This window comes from Babylonia areolata, chromosome 21 (genome assembly GCF_041734735.1).
Source record: "Babylonia areolata isolate BAREFJ2019XMU chromosome 21, ASM4173473v1, whole genome shotgun sequence".
NCBI classification, from domain to species: Eukaryota; Metazoa; Mollusca; class Gastropoda; order Neogastropoda; family Buccinidae; genus Babylonia; species Babylonia areolata.
Genome location: NC_134896.1, coordinates 27,980 through 47,197, shown reverse-complemented (window position 1 = coordinate 47,197; position 19,218 = coordinate 27,980). Strand labels below are relative to the sequence as shown.

The following is a 19,218-nucleotide window of genomic DNA, read 5'->3' as shown; positions in this document are numbered from 1 at the left end:
TGTGTCAGGGTGCGGGAGTGTCAGATACTGCTGCTGTCAGGGAAGACCAAGGGATGTCTGTGTGTGTGTGTGTGTCAGGGTGCGGGACTGTCAGATACTGCTGCTGTCAGGGAAGACCAAGGGATGTCTGTGTGTGTGTGTGTGTGTCAGGGTGCGGGACTGTCAGATACTGCTGCTGTCAGGGAAGACCAAGGGATGTCTGTGTGTGTGTGTGTATGTGTCAGTGTGCGGGACTGTCAGATACTGCTGCTGTCAGGGAAGACCAAGGGATGTCTGTGTGTGTGTGTGTGTCAGGGTGCGGGACTGTCAAATACTGCTGCTGTCAGGGAAGACCAAGGGATGTCTGTGTGTGTGTATGTGTCAGGGTGCGGGAGTGTCAGATACTGCTGCTGTCAGGGAAGACCAAGGGATGTCTGTGTGTGTGTGTGTGTGTCAGGGTGCGGGACTGTCAGATACTGCTGCTGTCAGGGAAGACCAAGGGATGTCTGTGTGTGTGTGTGTGTCAAAGTGTGGGACTGTCAGATACTGCTGCTGTCAGGGAAGACCAAGGGATGTCTGTGTGTGTGTGTGTGTGTGAGGGTGCGGGAGTGTCAGATACTGCTGCTGTCAGGGAAGACCAAGGGATGTCTGTGTGTGTGTGTGTGTCAGGGTGCGGGACTGTCAGATACTGCTGCTGTCAGGGAAGACCAAGGGATGTCTGTGTGTGTGTGTGTGTCAGGGTGCGGGACTGTCAGATACTGCTGCTGTCAGGGAAGACCAAGGGATGTCTGTGTGTGTGTGTGTGTGTCAGGGTGCGGGACTGTCAGATACTGCTGCTGTCAGGGAAGACCAAGGGATGCTTCCTACCGGCCCCCTACGTGGATTCCTACGGGGAGAGTGACCAGGGTCTGAGGTCAGTGCTGGTCACACCGCCTACAGTTCTTAACACTGTGCAATCACTGCTCTGTGTGTGTGTGAGTGGGAAAATGTCATGGTGTGGTGTGTCATGGCTAGGTATGTCATGGTGTGAAGCATGTCATGGTGTGATGTGTTGTGTCATGGTGTGGTGTGTCATGGTGTGATGTTTCATGATGTGGTGTTTCATGGTGTGATGTGTCATGATGTGTTGTTTCATGGTGTGATGCATCATGATGTGGTGTTTCATGGTGTGATGTGTCATTTCATGGTGTGATGTGTCATGGTGTGATGTGTCATGATGTGCTGTTTCATGGTGTGATGTGTCATGATGTGTTGTTTCATGGTGTGATGTGTCATTTCATGGTGTGATGTGTCATGGTGTGATGTGTCATGATGTGCTGTTTCATGGTGTGATGTGTCATGATGTGTTGTTTCATGGTGTGATGTGTCATGATGTGCTGTTCCATGGTGTGATGTGTCATGATGTGTTGTTTCATGGTGTGATGTGTCATGATGTGTTGTTTCATGGTGTGACGTGCTGTTTCATGGTGTGATGTGTCATGATGTGTTGTTTCATGGTGTGACGTGTCATGATGTGCTGTTTCATGGTGTGATGTGCTGTTTCATGGTGTGATGTGTCATGATGTGCTGTTTCATGGTGTGATGTGTCATGATGTGTTGTTTCATGGTGTGATGTGTCATGATGTGTTGTTTCATGGTGTGACGTGCTGTTTCATGGTGTGATGTGTCATGATGTGTTGTTTCATGGTGTGACGTGTCATGATGTGCTGTTTCATGGTGTGATGTGCTGTTTCATGGTGTGATGTGTCATGATGTGCTGTTTCATGGTGTGATGTGTCATGATGTGCTGTTTCATGGTGTGACGTGTCATGATGTGCTGTTTCATGGTGTGATGTGTCATGATGTGCTGTTTCATGGTGTGATGTGTCATGATGTGCTGTTTCATGGTGTGACGTGTCATGAGGTGCTGTTTCATGGTGTGATGTGTCATGAGGTGCTGTTTCATGGTGTGATGTCATGATGTGCTGTTTCATGGTGTGATGTGTCATGATGTGCTGTTTCATGGTGTGATGTGTCATGATGTGTTGTTTCATGGTGTGACGTGTCATGATGTGTTGTTTCATGGTGTGACGTGTCATGATGTGCTGTTTCATGGTGTGATGTCATGATGTGCTGTTTCATGGTGTGATGTGTCATGATGTGCTGTTTCATGGTGTGATGTGTCATGATGTGCTGTTTCATGGTGTGACGTGTCATGATGTGCTGTTTCATGGTGTGACGTGTCATGATGTGCTGTTTCATGGTGTGATGTGTCATGATGTGTTGTTTCATGGTGTGATGTGTCATGATGTGCTGTTTCATGGTGTGATGTGTCATGATGTGCTGTTTCATGGTGTGATGTGTCATGATGTGCTGTTTCATGGTGTGACGTGTCATGATGTGCTGTTTCATGGTGTGACGTGTCATGATGTGCTGTTTCATGGTGTGATGTGTCATGATGTGCTGTTTCATGGTGTGACGTGTCATGATGTGCTGTTTCATGGTGTGACGTGTCATGATGTGCTGTTTCATGGTGTGACGTGTCATGATGTGCTGTTTCATGGTGTGATGTGTCATGATGTGCTGTTTCATGGTGTGACGTGTCATGATGTGCTGTTTCATGGTGTGACGTGTCATGATGTGCTGTTTCATGGTGTGACGTGTCATGATGTGCTGTTTCATGGTGTGACGTGTCATGATGTGCTGTTTCATGGTGTGACGTGTCATGATGTGCTGTTTCATGGTGTGATGTGTCATGATGTGCTGTTTCATGGTGTGACGTGTCATGATGTGCTGTTTCATGGTGTGACGTGTCATGATGTGCTGTTTCATGGTGTGACGTGTCATGATGTGCTGTTTCATGGTGTGATGTGTCATGATGTGCTGTTTCATGGTGTGATGTGTCATGATGTGCTGTTTCATGGTGTGACGTGTCATGATGTGCTGTTTCATGGTGTGATGTGTCATGATGTGCTGTTTCATGGTGTGATGTGTCATGATGTGCTGTTTCATGGTGTGATGTGTCATGATGTGCTGTTTCATGGTGTGACGTGTCATGATGTGCTGTTTCATGGTGTGATGTGTCATGATGTGCTGTTTCATGGTGTGATGTGTCATGATGTGCTGTTTCATGGTGTGATGTGTCATGATGCACTTAACTTCCAGCAGAGCTATTTAGTTCCATAGTTCAGTGAGCGGTCAGGAGCACTGCTGCTGACCTAGATTCCACTGGGGGGGGGGGGGGGGGGAGGGGAGTGCGCGCCGCGCTCTTTGTGCTATGTTTCCAGCAGAGGAAGGTGTATTGTTTAAGTGATTTTCATTTCATCATATTCGTGCACCGTCACTTTTGTTTGTTGTCATTTTTGTGTGCGTGATTCCAGTGAATGTGAACTTTAAGTGTGTCATGTGATTTACCAGATACTGTCCGCGTTTTTGTGTTACATCCAGTTATTTGACCTAGTGTGTGTGTGTGAGTGCCGACAAAAATGGAATCTGGTGTGGTAGTGGCAACTTTGCTGACTGGGCAACACACCTTCAGTGAACACTTGAGATGTTTGGATTATATGTGTCGTGTGTGGTGAGCGGGTTCTCAGAAGAGTTAAAGATAAGAGGTTAAATGGAAGACTTTGTGCCAAGTATTCTTCTGAACTGTTTCGTTTTTTTTTCAGTCTAGATGTTTCGAATGATGAAGAGGGCAAACATCCCACATGCATTTGTATCAAGTGCTACAAAAAACTGATAAAAATGAAACATACTCTTGGAAATTCTCAGTTCAAAACTGCAAATGAAAATGTTGCACTTGACATTGACAGAATGTCAGAAATCTGGACAACTTTTGATCCAGATCTATCTTTGGATCAGTGCAAAACATGCTCTTTTCATCACTCAAAAAGTCAGCCTGGTCGTCCGAAAAAAAAGACGATCAGCACCCGTAAAAAAATGCACGGATGACAGTTTTGATCCGTCTGACCTCTGCTTAGATACCAACGACAGTGTGTCAACGTCATTTTGTCAGTCCACATCAACACCAGTCAAAAAAACAAGAATGCTGTGCACAAACACATCTCCAATCACACCCAAAACACCTTTCACTGATGCAGCTATATCACCCATCACACAATTGAAACTCAAGACGGTGTATGTTGACTCAGAGGATGAGGATCTCAATAAATCTCTCACTGAAGAAGAAGAAAAGTTATACACACAACTAACACGTAGGAAAATGTTTAAGTCAGGAGACAAATCAACAGTCAGATGTGAAACTGGAGGTCAACCAGTAGTGTTGAAAAAAGTCACACAACCCTGCAAATCATCTGCCATAGCATCATCTCCTCTGAAGAAAAAACTGTCTCAAATTATGCAAAAAATAGAAAGCACATCTCAGGGAACAGTAAAGAAGCCATAGTAAAACAGCAGGGGTCAGAAATCCAAAGATCAGCTCAGAGCCACAGACAACAGATACTGCAAGCTGCTGGATGTGGCCCAGTGAAAGTGACCAAAAAACAAGGGTCTGCACTGAGAGCTGCCATGGGGTTAAGCCGGGCACAACACAGGATACAAAAGAGGTTTTATGCCAGTATTGGTGTGGAACATGAAGGGGAAAGGAAGGAGAGGGAGGTGCAGAAAGAAGCAGTGTTTGGGGAGGTAGAAATAGAAAAGACAAAACTCATCTTTGTTGATAAAGAGGGAAGACAAACAGAGGAGGAAACAACAGTAGGAAAAATCAAAGACATTCCAAAGATGGTAGAAAACTTATTAGAGCAGTACGACAGAGAAAACAAGTTGACATGGCATGATGATAGAATACCGCAGGATGAGATATGGGTAAAAATTGGAGGGGACCATGGAGGGGGGGACATTCAAACTCATGCTTCAAATTGCAAATCTCACCAACCTCAACTCAAAACACAACACGTGTCTCCTGGCCATTGTAGACTGCAAGGACAGTCCAGACAATTTGAGAAGAATCTTAGAACCCTACAAAGAACAGTTAGCTGCTCTGCAGTCAATGACATGGCGAAACAAGAGTCAAAGTGACCTTGTTTGGGGACTATGACTTTCTCCTCAAACTGTATGGACTGTCAGGTGCTCAGGGGACACACCCATGTTTATACTGCACAGCATCCAAATCACAAACACAAAATCCACCTCACTGCAATGAAGGCAACATCACACAGTGCACATTACAGGGCATCAAGACAGACTACAGCAAATACAAACACTCCAAGCAGAAAATCGCCAGCCTGCACAACAATGTAGTCAGGGAGCCTATTGTTGACATAGAACTTAGCCAAGTGGCTCCCCCATACCTGCACATTCTTCTGGGAGTGGTCAAAAAACACCATGACCTGCTGGAGGGGGAGTGTCATTCTCTTGACAAAAAGATAGGAGAGTCAATAGCCAGCCAGGGAAAACCGATAGACAGCGACTCAGCCTTTTCTGAGTTTGTAGACAAGCTGAGACAGATCCAAAGTGCTGAAGAAGAAAAGAGATTGCTAGAAACTAGGATTGTATTTAACGAACCTGAAGGAAACAGTACACCACTCAGTGATTTCCAAAAACAGCAACTTGAGCTAGCAGATATGGTAGAAGAAAAAGATGCAGACATTGAATATCTCAAGACGCAGCTTGACCTTCCACACCTGGCTGGCCCTGTCACACAACACTTAGATGCTGTACTTCAACAGCATAAAATACACAGACAGGCATACCACGGAGCATCATTCATTGGAAACCACTGTCACAAATATCTCAAGCCAGAAACAATAGAACACATCAGTGACAGTGTAGTCAAGAAAACAGGTGAACTGACTCAAGACGCGGACATAAACCTCAGAGCTAGGAACATTTCCCAGAAGTTTAAAACACTAAACACGCTGTTCTCACGCATTCACATAAACATCTCACATCAAAGACCCTTGACAGACAGTGACGTTGACACACTGGATAGTGACATCAAACAGTACATGTCTTTCTTCCGCCAACAATTCCCACAAACATGCATCATTCCCAAGCAACACATCTTAGAAAATCACTGCATTCCATTCATTCATTCTCACGGTTTTGGCCTGGCCCTACACGGGGAACAAGGGGGGGAGGCAACACACGCAGTCGTCAATTCACTCAAAAGAAAGTATTAGGGATGCAGTCACAAGATGACAAACTACGTGTCATCATGCAAGAGCACATGACTATTGTCTCCCCCATGCTTCAGCAAGTCGTACCCCAAGCAGGAGAATCACGGCACAAATCAAAAAGTTAAGAATAAAGAAATTTTCAGCCCTGTTCTTTTCTCCACCCTGAATCCCTCCCTCCCACACACACACATTGTAAGGAAAAAACAAGAAAAGAAAAAAAATGTTTGAGTTTAGTCAGTGTCACACTTCAACTGAGTGGATTACCAGCTACAAACAAGGATTCATACAGATTTATAAGTTCAGGTAGGAATGTATTTTATTATTTAGAACTTACAAATGCTTGTCAGTACGTTACATTGTGATTGTTTACTAAAAGCATGGTATTGTCAAGGTGTATCTTTTGGAATGACCAAATGCATGTCGCAAGCAAAAGCACACATACTGACACGCAAAACATCTAGTCGGCGAAAATCTCTCTCCCCCTCTCTGTGTGCGTCTCTCTCTCTCTCTCTCTCTCTCTCTGTGCGTCTCTCTCTCTCCCTCTCTCTGTGCCTCTCCCCTTTCTCTCTCCGTACACGTTCCTGTTTCTCAGTATGTCTGTCCCTGCATATCTGTCTGTCTGTCTGTCTCTCTTCCCATGATGTTTAGAGAAGTGTGAAACTTAGGTGGCTGGCAGCAGTTCTCAGTGGAGCTGACCGTTAAATACTGACACTAATTCCGGGGCGGTCTGCCACCTCTAGGTGACAATATCGGCTATATTTTCCTTCCAATTGTATTGTGGAGACATGCATGTATATCATGATATAAGTTTTATCTCAAACTAAAATGATAATCACACATCCATTCACACCCATAGCGCCCTTCTTGTTGCATTCTGACATAGAGTATTATTTTTTAAAAGCACATAACCCTGTTTCTGACAGTTTATCAGCAGCAGCGAAGCTGTTCACAGCTGTACACACTGCCCGTGTAACATGCGCTCCGCTGAGAACAGCACGAAGTTAGTGGTGCGGCAGAGCGCTGCCCCATATACTGCCTGCCTGTCTGTCCAGGCTATCACCTTTCCAACGTTTCGCGCTCGCTCGCTGTTCATCCCTCTCCCCTCCGCTTCGCGGCAAAACTAAATGGGCTGCCTTGTGCCACCGTGGATGTGTTGTTTCATGGTGTGATGCGTCATGATGTGCTGTTTCATGGTGTGATGCGTCATCATGTGCTGTTTCATGGTGTGATGCGTCATCATGTGCTGTTTCATGGTGTGATGTGTCATCATGTGTTTCATGGTGTGATGCGTCATGATGTGCTGTTTCATGGTGTGGTGCGTCATGATGTGCTGTTTCATGGTGTGATGTGTCATGATGTGCTGTTTCATGGTGTGATGTGTCATGATGTGCTGTTTCATGGTGTGATGCGTCATGATGTGCTTCATGGTGTGATACGTCATGATGTGCTGTTTCATGTCATGATGTGCTGTTTAATGGTGTGGTGCGTCATGATGTGTGTTTCATGGTGTGATGTGTCATGATGTGTGTTTCATGGTGTGGTGTCATGATGTGCTGTGTCACGGTGTGATGTGTCATGTGCTGTTTCATGGTGTGGTGTGTCATGTGCTGTTTCATGGTGTGATGTGTCATGATGTGCTTCATGGTGTGATGCGTCATGTTGTGCTGTTTCATGGTGTGATGCGTCATGATGTGTTTCATGGTGTGGTGTGTCATGATGTGCTGTTTCATGGTGTGATGTGTCATGGTGTGATGCGTCATAGTGTGTTGCGTCATGATGTGATGTGTCATGGTGTGATGCGCCATGTGATGCGTCATGATGTGATGTGTCTTGGAGTGATGTGTCATGGTGTGATGCGTCATGTGATGCGTCATGGTGTGATGTGTCTTGGTGTGATGTGTCATGTGATGCGTCTTGGTGTATTGTGTCATGGTGTGATATGTCATGGTGTGATGCATCATGATGTGATGTGTCTTGGTGTGATGTGTCATGTTGTGATGCGGCATGGAGTGATGTGTCCTGGTGTGATGTGGTGTTAGGCGCGGCAACCCCCTGACGCTGTGTCCAGACCAGTACAGCCTGATCAACAAGATCTGGTCGGGGCACAACATCACCCAGACCATCGCCCGCTACATGAACCAGGACACCACCAACGGATTTCTCTCCATCGAGTGGAACCACCTGTAGATCTCCTGCCCTGGTTGTGTGATTCCGTGGGACCCCTGACCTGGGGGTGGGGGGGGGGGGTGGGGAGACTGGGAGGGTATGGGGAGAAGGGTGGTGATTACTGTTGCTGTGAAGAGGAAGAGACTTGTCTGGTTTCCCCTGGAGGCCGGCCCCTCCACCTCTGCTGTCTGTCTGTGGGGGGTTTGTGTAGATATTCCTGTGGCATTGTTGATTGCCTGCATCCTCTGTGGGCAGTGTCTCTGCTGCCTGCTGTGTCTTCAGTTCTGTTCCCAGTACCCTGCTGGGTTCCTTGTGTGTGAGCGCTGTTTCTGTTCTGTCCCAGTCTTGTGTGGGTTGTGTGTTGAAGCCCCTGTTGTTTCGTCCCTTTTGATAGGAAAGGTTGTAGTTTTTGTGACAGTGTTTGGTTTTTGACTCACCTGCATCTTGTCTGTTTGTGGTTAGTGTCAACTTCGGCCATTTCTCAGCGACCAGGTGTAGTGGATACAGTGAAGTGGTCATGGTGACAGATGTGGGTCACACCTGTGTGGTCATCAGCATCATCAAGACATTGCATGTCAGTAAACGTTGTCAGTTCCCATCAGTGTTTGAGGAATGAGATTAACATTGGACAACAGTTTACTTGGAAGTGGTGATGGATGATTTCTGTATTGTTAATCAGATATGAAGCGACATTTTCTCAGACCAATATGGTAGCATTTGAAATGGATCACATTTAGTTAAGATTATGTTGATCTTATTTATTCAGATTGCATGTCTTCGAATGAGAGTTACTGTAAAGTTCGGTCTATTGAGCACACTGGTATACAAGCCGCACCCACTAAATTTAGGAAAAAATTGAACTTCATACATACATAAGCCGTGCTGGCTTATAAGCCGCACTTATTTCCGGTACCGGAACACATACTGTTACTACAGAAAAGCTGTCAATACTGTAGGTTATGAAATAAACACAAGCGGGAACAACACAGAAAAGCAAGCGAAAATACTGCTAGTGCCACAAAAAAATATAAAATAAACACAACGAAAATAAGATCCATAATTTAGGGATAGTCACACTTATCAACGTCACCCTGCTCACTGAATCCTATCCTTCAGCTCATCCAAAAATTCATGGACAGAAATCATGATTTTGGTGAGTTGAAGGGCAGCTAAGAATAGATGAGAACGTGACACTCCCGGGATCGTTAAAATCCTCAAATAAGCCGCATCATTGTATAAGCTGCAGAGGTTGAAGCTGGGGTAAAAAGTCGTGGCTTACAGACCAAACTTTACGGTAATTTTTGGAAGTAGAATGTGAAAGGGAATCAATACTTGACATAACTTGCGTCATTGCATCAGAATTGTGATACTTATGACGGGAAAGGTCACTTGTGACTAAATGTCAGTGACAGCAATTCCTCCTTTCACTTTCTTCTGTCCCGTCTTGTCAGAGGTGAAGAACAGAGGTGACATGGACAGGAAAATGAAGATAGTTGTACTTTGAGCAACATGCCCCTACAGACCCCTGTAGGTGTGATAAGGGGAGTTGTACTTTGAGCAACATGCCCCTACAGACCCCTGTAGGTGTGATAAGGGGAGTTGTACTTTGAGCAACATGCCCCTACAGACCCCTGTAGGTGTGATAAGGGGAGTTGTACTTTGAGCAACATGCCCCTACAGACCCCTGTAGGTGTGATGAGGGGAGTTGTACTTTGAGCAACATGCCCCTACAGACCCCTGTAGGTGTGATAAGAGAACTGTGGTGACGAGACATGTGGGTGACTGACTGACTGTGTGCAGTGCTGGCCTGGTGGTCACATCATACCCCTAGGAAGAGAGATGTGACTGCATGCTATCAGATTCCACTGACTGTGTGCAGTGCTGGCCTGGTGGTCACATCATACCCCTAGGAAGAGAGATGTGACTGCATGCTATCAGATTCCACTGACTGTGTGCAGTGCTGGCCTGGTGGTCACATCATACCCCTAGGAAGAGAGATGTGACTGCATGCTATCAGATTCCACTGACTGTGTGCAGTGCTGGCCTGGTGGTCACATCATACCCCTAGGAAGAGAGATGTGACTGCATGCTATCAGATTCCACTGACTGTGTGCAGTGCTGGCCTGGTGGTCACATCATACCCCTAGGAAGAGAGATGTGACTGCATGCTATCAGATTCCACTGACTGACTGTGTGCAGTGCTGGCCTGGTGGTCACATCATACCCCTAGGAAGAGAGATGTGACTGCATGCTATCAGATTCCACTGACTGACTGTGTGCAGTGCTGGCCTGGTGGTTACAGCATACCCCTAGGAAGAGAGATGTGACTGCATGCTATCAGATTCCACTGACTGACTGTGTGCAGTGCTGGCCTGGTGGTTACAGCATACCCCTAGGAAGAGAGATGTGACTGCATGCTATCAGATTCCACGTTTGTCAGTATTGTCTCCCCTCCCATAGACCTTGAGTGGCTGTTTGGACACTGGTCATTTGGATCAGATGATAAATTGAGGTCCTGTGTGCAGCATGCACTTTAATGCTCTTCAAGAATCCATGGCCACGAAAGGGTTGGCAAAAATCTGAAGAAAAGTCCACTTTCATGTACAAGTGTATGTGTGCGCATGATTGAAAGCCAGACAAAATGACACAGGAAATGAATGATGAATGCCTACAGGCAGCGGTCATTCGGCCCTACTCGGGTAGGCAGCCTGTTGCACGAATGACTGTGTTTGTGAAGTGTGTTAAGTGATGAAAGATAGATGCTATATAAGTACCCATGATAACCATGCCACAGCCTACTACAAACCAAATATGATAGAGACACACCCACTGGAAGCTGTCACTCCTCAAAACATTTGATTTGAGATACACTGATATTTTACAATTTCTTCTTCAGCTGCAGACATATTGATGAAATACATGATATTGTGGTACTCCAGAAATTTAGAAGGGTCAGTTTTTTTAAAGTTTCTCTCTTTTGTGTGTGTGTTTTGAGTGTTGTTTGGTGGCGCTATAACCCAGGTCAGTCATGACGGCTTTACTTCACTGGTTCTTCATGCTGGAAGTTTTCATGGAGGTTCATGCTGCTATCCTGTCGGTAGCAAACCGTGCAGGATTTTCGCTGTTTTATCTCCTGGGTGGTTTTTATTCAGCCAAAGTCAGAATGAAGATTTTTGTGTGTGGTCAGTACAGCAGCAGGCAGTTTTCTGCACAGAATGGTCAGGGGTGTGTGGGGGTTGGTGTTCAGGCAGTTTGTGTGTTAGGTGTTACTGCAGCTGGGTCATTTACTGTCTTTATTGTGTGTGTTCCTTTGTGGTGTGGTCTGTGTGGTTTTGGTCTGTCTGTTGTGTGATCTGTGTCTTGATTCCATGGCCAGTGTGTGCCAAATGTCTTTCCCTTCTTTCCTGTTGTCTACTTGTTTTTCTGGTTGTTTTTTTTTAAATATAATTTAAAAATGACTTTTCTGATGGTTTATGTTGGTGTGCTGTTGACTTGCATATAAAGAAAATGTATCAAAATATATGATTGATATAATATGATGATGATCAGTGATGATATCCGTTTTTTTTCTTTTGTTTTTGTTCTCTTAATGCTAGTAATTGTTGACAATTTATTTCCCATGTTTTGGAGGCCAAGCTCTTGAAGTGTATTCCATGAAAACACAATGCACCCCATGGAGACAGATTGGTTTGGACACATCCACACCGCTTCTGGAGTCATGTTGCCGGCTGTTGGTGGACATGTTGCCAGCTGTTGGTGGACGTTGCCAGCTGTTGGTGGACATGTTGCCGGCTGTTGGTGGACATGTTGCCGTGTGTCAGTGGACATGTTGCCGGCTGTTGGTGGACATGTTGCCGTGTGTCAGTGGACATGTTGCTGGCTGTTGGTGGACATGTTGCCGGCTGTTGGTGGACATGTTGCCGTGTGTCAGTGGACATGTTGCCGGGTGTTGGTGGACATGTTGCCATGTGTCAGTGGACATGTTGCCGGCTCATGTGTCAGTGGACATGTTGCCGGCTGTTGGTGGACATGTTGCCGGCTGTTGGTGGACATGTTGCCGTGTGTCAGTGGACATGTTGCCGTGTGTTGGTGGACATGTTGCCATGTGTCAGTGGACATGTTGCCGGCTGTTGGTGGACATGTTGCCGGCTGTTGGTGGACATGTTGCCGTGTGTCAGTGGACATGTTGCCGTGTGTCAGTGGACATGTTGCCGTGTGTTGGTGGACATGTTGCCATGTGTCAGTGGACATGTTGCCGGCTGTTGGTGGACATGTTGCTGGCTGTTGGTGGACATGTTGCCGGCTGTTGGTGGACATGTTGCCAGCTGTTGGTGGACATGTTGCCAGCTGTTGGTGGACATGTTGCCGTGTGTCAGTGGACATGTTGCCGTGTGTTGGTGGACATGTTGCCATGTGTCAGTGGACATGTTGCCGGCTGTTGGTGGACATGTTGGTGGACATGTTGCCGGCTGTTGGTGGACATGTTGCCGTGTGTCAGTGGACATGTTGCCGGCTGTTGGTGGACATGTTGCCGGCTGCCAGAGGACATGTTGCCGTGTGTCAGTGGACAGAGAAGTGTGTCCCGACAAAGTAGCTGTGATAGGGGGAGGAGGGAGAGGTAGGGGCAGTGGATCAGAATCCGTCAGTGGAACAGGGGGGTGGGGTGGGGGGTGGCCGGTGTGTGTTGTATTGTATTGGGTTTTTTTATCACAACAGATTTCTCTGTGTGACAGTGTGTGTTGCATCACCAGTAAAGGACATGCTACATGTATGGCACAACGTCACCACACATCACACACACTGTGTCGCCTGTAAATGACACACTACACATCTGGCAGTCACATGCAGTGTCACCAATAAATGACTCTACTCGAGTCTGGCTCTTTCTCACCACATGTCACACACTGTGTCAGCAGTCAACAACATGCTACATGTCTGGCAAAAGTCACACACTTGTCACCAGTATATGACACACTACATGTCTGACAGTCACACAAAGCGTTATCAGTAAATTACACATTACACATCTGTCACTCTCTCACCACACATCACACAATGTGTCACTAGTATACGACACACTACATGTCTGACAGTCACACAAAGCGTTATCAGTAAATTACACATTACACATCTGTCACTCTCTCACCACACATCACACACTGTGTCACCAGTATATGACACACTACATGTCTGACAGTCACACACAGCGTTATCAGTAAATTACACATTACACATCTGTCACTCTCTCACCACACATCACACAATGTGTCACCAGTATATGACACACTACATGTCTGACAGTCACACACAGCGTTATCAGTAAATTACACATTACACATCTGTCACTCTCTCACCACACATCACACAATGTGTCACCAGTATACGACACACTACATGTCTGACAGTCACACACAGCATTATCAGTAAATTACACATTACACATCTGTCACTCTCTCACCACACGTCACACAATGTGTCACCAGTATACGACACACTACATGTCTAACAGTCACACACAGCGTTATCAGTAAATTACACATTACACATCTGTCACTCTCTCACCACACATCACACAATGTGTCATCAGTATATTATACACTACATGTCTGGCAGTTGTTCCACACTGTGTCACCAGTAAATGACACACACTACACATCTGACAGTTGTCCCACACTTTGTCACCAGTAAATGACACACTACACATCTGGCAGTAATCACACACTGTGTCACCAGCAAATGACACACTACATGACTGGCAGTACTGTAGTCACACATAGTGTTACTGGTAAATGAAACACTCCATGTCCGAGTACACATTCACACGCACTCACAGTCACACGCATGTCTACACACAGGGTTTGTATTGATAAAGCTTAATTGAATGCTGCGTACTTCGAGAAACAGTTGAAAGGTGGGGGTGGGGGGGGGGGGGGGGGGGGGGGGAACAGACAGTGAACAGACAAAACTGCTCCACATGGTGCTCTGTCTGTACAGCTCTGTGCACATGTCTTTCTTGGTTGGTTGGATTGTGTTATCCTTTTTTTTCTTTCTTTTGTAACCTGATGCATGGAGATTGTTTTTATTGTTGTTACAACCGTCGTTTGTTGGACACATCACACAGAGGTTGAGGACTTTGTCGGAGCTTTTGCCATGTGTGTGGTAGGAACATACTGTAGCCTGTGTGGAGAACCAGAAGGCTGGAGTAGGGTGTGGTGGTGTCAGGAGAAGGAAGAACCAGAAGGCTGGAGCAGGGTGTGGTGGTGTCAATACAGAGAACTAGAAGGCTGGAGCAGGGTGTGGTGGTGTCAGGAGAAGGAGGAACCAGAAGGCTGGAGCAGGGTGTGGTGGTGTCAATAGAGAGAACCAGAAGGCTGGAGCAGGGTGTGGTGGTGTCAATACAGAGAACTAGAAGGCTGGAGCAGGGTGTGGTGGTGTCAGGAGAAGGAGGAACCAGAAGGCTGGAGCAGGGTGTGGTGGTGTCAATAGAGAGAACAAAAAGGCTGGAGCAGGGTGTGGTGGTGTCAATAGAGAGAACCAGAAGGCTGGAGTAGGGTGTGGCGGTGTCAGGAGAAGGAAGAACTAGAAGGCTGGAGCAGGGTGTGGTGGTGTCAATACAGAGAACAAGAAGTCTGGAGCAGGGTGTGGTGGTGTCAATACAGAGAACTAGAAGGCTGGAGCAGGGTGTGGTGGTGTCAATACAGAGAACAAGAAGTCTGGAGTAGGGTGTGGTGGTGTCAGTAGAAGGAAGAACCAGAAGGCTGAAGTACAGTGTGGTGGTGTCAGTAGAAGGAAGAACTAGAAGGCTGAAGTATGGTGTGGTGGTGTCAGTAGAAGGAAGAACCAGAAGGCTGGAGTAGGGTGTGGTGGTGTCAGTAGAAGGAAGAACTAGAAGGCTGGAGTAGGGTGTGGTGGTGTCAGTAGAAGGAAGAACTAGAAGGCTGGAGTAGGGTGTGGTGGTGTCAGTAGAAGGAAGAACCAGAAGGCTGGAGTACAGTGTGGTGGTGTCAATAGAGGAAGGGAAGAAGTAAAGTCAACAGTAGGATCTGGTGTGAATTTCATGTTCTGTTTCCTCCAAGGCATGGGACAGAGGGACTGTTGATAGAGTTGTATTGTTTCCTGTGTGTGAATTCCTTGGCATATCAGATGATTTTTTATGTTGACTCATGCAGTTTCATGGACTGGTACTAATAAAGAGAGCTCACTCACACATGGATGTGCAGGCCAGTTTTTGTGGCGTGTCTGTGGAAGTAAAAGTACAAGCCCAGTCACACTCACGCATTTGCCTTCTCACAATCATACACACACACTGACACACACACACACACACACACACACACACACACACACACACACACATGCACACACACACACACACACACACACACACATACACATGCACACACACACACCTCTAATACCACATAGAGCAGAAAGATGTTAAATTGAAGACTTCTACTACTACTACTACTCCAACTACTAAAACACACACACACACACACACACACACACACACATGTATAGGTGTGGTAGCTTGTGAGAGGATCATGAAATTTCCTATGTTAGCATTATAATTCAACAATGATCTGAACCCTCTCCTCTTCTTACGAACAAGACAACAACCCTCTTCGCACTTAATTAACACCTCACCCACCCTAAAAAAACAACAACAAAAAACAGAATAAAACATGATCCCAATGCATATCTGTGTCCAAAAACAGTGCAGATTCATTGAGAACAAAGTAAGTTTTCACATGGATGTATTGTATTGCATTGTCACATCTCCGTGACGTTTGGGCTAAAAAATCAGTAAAACTAATGCTGTGCTGAGTTGAGTGTTAAATGAATGCAAATGAAGTAAAATTTGATGCTAAATGAAGTAAAATTGGATGTTAAATGAAGTAAAATTGGATGTTAAATGAAGTAAAATTGGTTCAACAATGAGTGGACTGCTGCCTGTGGGATGCATGAGGAAAGGGCAGCCACCTCCACCCCTACCCTTCCCCTCCCCAAATACGGGTGAGCCGAGGAATACAGCACCATAGCCCTGCCAGTTAAAATACCAGCAGAAATCCAACAAGCCCTGCCACTACCCTGCTGCACTGCAGTCTGACAGAAGAATCAGGTGGTACCTCGCTCAGCTATCTTCCACCTATATAGTACCGGTAATCCACAACAAAATGTACATCAACTGGTTCTCCTTAAATGACACTATAATTTATACTGAGTGTAATTATAACATTTCCACTCCAGCAGGTTACCAAACGGAATTCTTTCGGATTGATGTTGCCTAGCAACAAAAAAAAAAAGAAAAAAAAAGGGGTCTTTGATAGAATTTGATAAGAAAAAGAAGAAATATATCTGCAGACAGACACTCACTCAACAACTGCTGTCCAAATGAAATGACCACACCACAAGAATAATGGAATTGTGGAATCATTTTCAAGAATGAAAGCGTGTGGGGGGGGGGGAGACATGTGAAGTCTGACCTGGAAACACAAATTCATGCAGCAACTGTTTGCACACCACTCTGCAGATGAACTCTTGGAATACACAGAGGTTTGGTGTACAGGTCAGTGGTTTGGTGCCCACGTTACAGGTCAGTGGTTTGGTGTGTACGTCAGTGGTTTGGTGTCCAGGTCAGTGGTTTGGTGTGTACGTCAGTGGTTTGGTGTCCAGGTCAGTGGTTTGATGTGTACGTCAGTGGTTTGGTGTCCAGGTCAGTGGTTTGGTGTGTACGTCAGTGGTTTGGTGTCCAGGTCAGTGGTTTGGTGTGTACGTCAGTGGTTTGGTGTCCAGGTCAGTGGTTTAGTGTGTACATCAGTGGTTTGGTGTCCAGGTCAGTGGTTTGGTGTCCAGGTCAGTGGTTTGGTGTCCAGGTCAGTGGTTTGGTGCCCACGTTACAGGTCAGTGGTTTGGTGTCCAGGTAAGTGGTTTGGTGCCCACGTTACAGGTCAGTGGTTTGGTGTGTACATCAGTGGTTTGGTGTCCAGGTCACAGGTAAGTGGTTTGGTGTCCAGGTAAGTGATTTGGCTTTCAGGTCAGTATGCACAGGTCAGTGGTTTGGTGTCCAGGTCAGTGGTTTGGTGTCCAGGTCACAGGTAAGTGGTTTGGTGTCCAGGTAGGTGATTTGGCTTTCAGGTCAGTATGCACAGGTCAGTGGTTTGGTGTCCAGGTCAGTGGTTTGGTGTCCAGGTCACAGGTAAGTGGTTTGGTGTCCAGGTAAGTGATTTGGTTTTCAGGTCAGTATGCACAGGTCAGTGGTTTGGTGTCCAGGTCAATGGATCAGGTCAGTGGTTTGGTGTCCAGGTCAATGGATCAGGTCTGTGGTTTGGTGTCCAGGTCAGTGGATCAGGTCAGTGGTTTGGTGTCCAGGTCACAGGTAAGTGGTTTGGTGTCCAGGTAAGTGATTTGGTTTTCAGGTCAGTATGCACAGGTCAGTGGTTTGGTGTCCAGGTCAGTGGATCAGGTCAGTGGTTTGGTGTCCAGGTCACAGGTCAGTGGTTTGGTGTCCAGGTCAATGGATCAGGTCAGTGGTTTGGTGTCCAGGTCAATGGATCAGGTCAGTGGTTTGGTGTCCAGGTCAATGGATCAGGTCAGTGGTTTGGTGTCCAGGTCAGTGGTTTGGTGTCCAGGTCAGTGGATCAGGTCAGTGGTTTGGTGTCCAGGTCAGTGGATCAGGTCAGTGGTTTGGTGTCCAGGTCAGTGGTTTGGTGTCCAGGTCAGTGGATAAGGTCAGTGTTTTGGTGTCCAGGTCAATGGATCAGGTCAGTGGTTTGGTGTCCAGGTCAATGGATCAGGTCAGTGGTTTGGTGTCCAGGTCAATGGATCAGGTCAGTGGTTTGGTGTCCAGGTCAATGGATCAGGTCAGTGGTTTGGTGTCCAGGTCAATGGATCAGGTCAGTGGTTTGGTGTCCAGGTCAGTGGTTTGGTGTCCAGGTCAATGGATCAGGTCAGTGGTTTGGTGTCCAGGTCAATGGATCAGGTCTGTGGTTTGGTGTCCAGGTCAGTGGATCAGGTCAGTGGTTTGGTGTCCAGGTCACAGGTAAGTGGTTTGGTGTCCAGGTAAGTGATTTGGTTTTCAGGTCAGTATGCACAGGTCAGTGGTTTGGTGTCCAGGTCAGTGGATCAGGTCAGTGGTTTGGTGTCCAGGTCACAGGTCAGTGGTTTGGTGTCCAGGTCAATGGATCAGGTCAGTGGTTTGGTGTCCAGGTCAATGGATCAGGTCAGTGGTTTGGTGTCCAGGTCAATGGATCAGGTCAGTGGTTTGGTGTCCAGGTCAGTGGTTTGGTGTCCAGGTCAGTGGATCAGGTCAGTGGTTTGGTGTCCAGGTCAGTGGATCAGGTCAGTGGTTTGGTGTCCAGGTCAGTGGTTTGGTGTCCAGGTCAGTGGATAAGGTCAGTGTTTTGGTGTCCAGGTCAATGGATCAGGTCAGTCGTTTGGTGTCCAGGTCAATGGATCAGGTCAGTGGTTTGGTGTCCAGGTCAGTGGATCAGGTCAGTGGTTTGGTGTCCAGGTCAATGGATCAGGTCAGTGGTTTGGTGTCCAGGTCAATGGATCAGGTCAGTGGTTTGGTGTCCAGGTCAATGGATCAGGTCAGTGGTTTGGTGTCCAGGTCAATGGATCAGGTCAGTGGTTTGGTGTCCAGGTCAGTGGTTTGGTGTCCAGGTCAATGGATCAGGTCAGTGTTTTGGTGTCCACGTCAATGGATCAGGTCAGTGGTTTGGTGTCCAGGTAAATGGATCAGGTCAGTGGTTTGGTGTCCAGGTAAATGGATCAGGTCAGTGGCTTCCACACGCTGGTCGGGATGCCAGCCGATGTGATTTTCCTAGGGTTTGGTGCTGCCGGCAAGGGTGGCGAGCACACCACTGACTGGAAACACACATCACAGGAGCAAACCTGACTACTTGACGCGACTGGCACCTGATGGGCAGTGACAGCGCTCACTAAGGGTGGCCAC

At 46.7% G+C, this 19,218-nt stretch overlaps 1 protein-coding gene across 6 annotated transcripts in view; it reads left to right on the top strand.

The window, feature by feature from the left end:
• Positions 1-15,236, top strand: part of LOC143296708 (E3 ubiquitin-protein ligase UBR2-like) — a 185,529-nt gene extending 170,293 nt beyond the window's left edge. For 5 of the 6 annotated variants that reach the window (XM_076608759.1, XM_076608757.1, XM_076608760.1 and 2 more), the window contains 2 exons: positions 791-892; positions 8,135-15,236. In XM_076608759.1, the coding sequence (XP_076464874.1) occupies positions 791-892; positions 8,135-8,282 (250 nt within the window). In that variant the 3' untranslated portion in view covers positions 8,283-15,236. The remainder of the gene's footprint in view (positions 1-790; positions 893-8,134) is intronic. The other variant, XR_013057156.1, reaches the window with a different exon arrangement.
• Positions 15,237-19,218: the final 3,982 nt, after the last annotated feature.